The sequence below is a fragment of the Cryptotermes secundus genome, unplaced genomic scaffold (genome assembly GCF_002891405.2).
Source record: "Cryptotermes secundus unplaced genomic scaffold, Csec_1.0 scaffold741, whole genome shotgun sequence".
NCBI lineage: Eukaryota > Metazoa > Arthropoda > Insecta > Blattodea > Kalotermitidae > Cryptotermes > Cryptotermes secundus.
The window spans coordinates 90211-91964 of record NW_019724599.1 but is presented as its reverse complement, the minus strand read 5'-3'; the positions used below and the strand labels follow the sequence as shown (position 1 = coordinate 91964).

General features: G+C 41.2%; 1 protein-coding gene across 2 annotated transcripts in view; it reads left to right on the top strand.

Annotated features, from left to right (window-relative positions):
- Positions 1 to 1754, top strand: part of LOC111862434 (phosphoglycerate kinase) — a gene marked incomplete in the record, with an annotated part of 26805 nt that overhangs the window by 16246 nt on the left and 8805 nt on the right. For both annotated transcript variants that reach the window (XM_033750658.1, XM_033750659.1), the window contains 1 exon segment: positions 824 to 962. In XM_033750658.1, the coding sequence (XP_033606549.1) occupies positions 824 to 962 (139 nt within the window).

Below are 1754 nucleotides of genomic sequence, written 5' to 3'. Positions count from 1 at the left end.
TCTCTCTCCTTGTGTGAGCAAGGCCCAGAAGTCGCCCTGAGACAGAATCTCGTCCTACCTTCTGAGCAGTCGCAACCCCAAACGTCCGCCTATCCATATCCCCACCTTTGTTTTCCCCGTTCCAAACTCGTGGATTTCACCCAAGTCCACTGGCGCCCATAAAAATTCAAGTATTCAGAGCAATCCCACACCCTACCCTGAATCAGACAGCTACAAGGAAGCGGCGGATAAAAGGGCAGACCACAAAGGTGCGAACATGAAGGGCAGGTAAGGGACGACCAACTCGTGAGGCTTGAAGTCTCAATGAGTGGTAAGGACGAAGAAGAGGAGGGCGGTAAGAAGACTTACTCTGAATTTAAAACTTGCTGTAAAGTATTGTTGTATTTCCTCAAAGTATGTGTCTGAGGTTATATTTACAACTGCTAGTCTCCGGAATTATTATGTCCCATAACAAATAATTTAATTTAATGACACTATCAATAATTCAGTCTATGTAGTGTTGAATGGTATGGTGGTTAGTAGATAATGAACTTAAAGGGTTTGGAGAGATGTAGTCAAGACTTAATTTTAGGTTGTATTTCAGCATTCAACTGGAGAGTCTAAGGAAGACCATAAAACACCTCACTGTAAGTGATGTCCCATTGGAGATTCAAAGTGTATACATCACAACTGTTTCTGCTCGAGCCAATTTGATTGGTGGCATTGTATTGTGAAAGGGCACCAATGGTGGAACTAATAAAGAGCAGCAGTGAAACTGCCTATTCTGTCACTGGAGATGTGAGAAACTTTGTTCTGGGTTCTGAGTATTCATTCTTTGTTTCAGACCATTCTTGGCCATTTTAGGAGGAGCCAAAGTTGCAGATAAAATTCAGTTGATTGAAAATTTACTGGATAAAGTGAATGAAATGATCATAGGAGGTGGAATGGCATATACATTCCTGAAGGAGCTAAAGGGCCTGGAGGTACTGTTTAATTTGAATTTCTGAAATATATACGTAGTGTAGTATGAGGGTTATCCAGAAAGTAAGTTCTAATGGGCTATTGAAAAAACGTGAATTTACATGGTGCTATCCAAAAGTTCCGAAATATATTAATAAAAACTATTATGTCTTACCTTGATTGTATTCTGCACCATCACCATCAAAGTAGTCCCCCTTGGGAGTGCATACACCTATCCCAGTGTTTCTGCCACTTTTGAAATGCATCCTGGAAGTCTTTCTTTGTTAGGGTGTTTAGTACCATCTGCATTTCTGTGTGAATTTCCTCAACTGTATCAAATCTTTGCCCTTTCAGTTTGATTTTCATCTTGGGGAAGAGAAAGAAGTTGCATGGAGCTAAGTCTGGCGAGTACAGTGGGTGGGGAATAACCGCCATATTGTTTTTAGCCAAAATTTCTGCACAGTGTAAGCCGTATGTGGTCGTGCATTGTCATGGTGGAATACCCAGTCGTTCATGCACCACTTCTCTTGACGTTTTCTCATCATGTCCTCCTTCAAACGCCTTAGAACATCACAATAGAACTCTTTATTGACTGTCTGACCAGGAGGGATGAACTCCTCATGAACAATCCTGTCAATATAAAAAGAAAACAGATCAACATGGACTTAATGTTGCTCTTGACTTGTTGAGCTTTTTTGTCCCAGGGTCGTAGCCACAAACCCAGCTTTCATCACCNTACCAAAAAGTACATGCCAGAGTGGAACACTGCAAAGACATGTTACAGTCGGCCGAAAGTGATACAAAATTTACAAAAT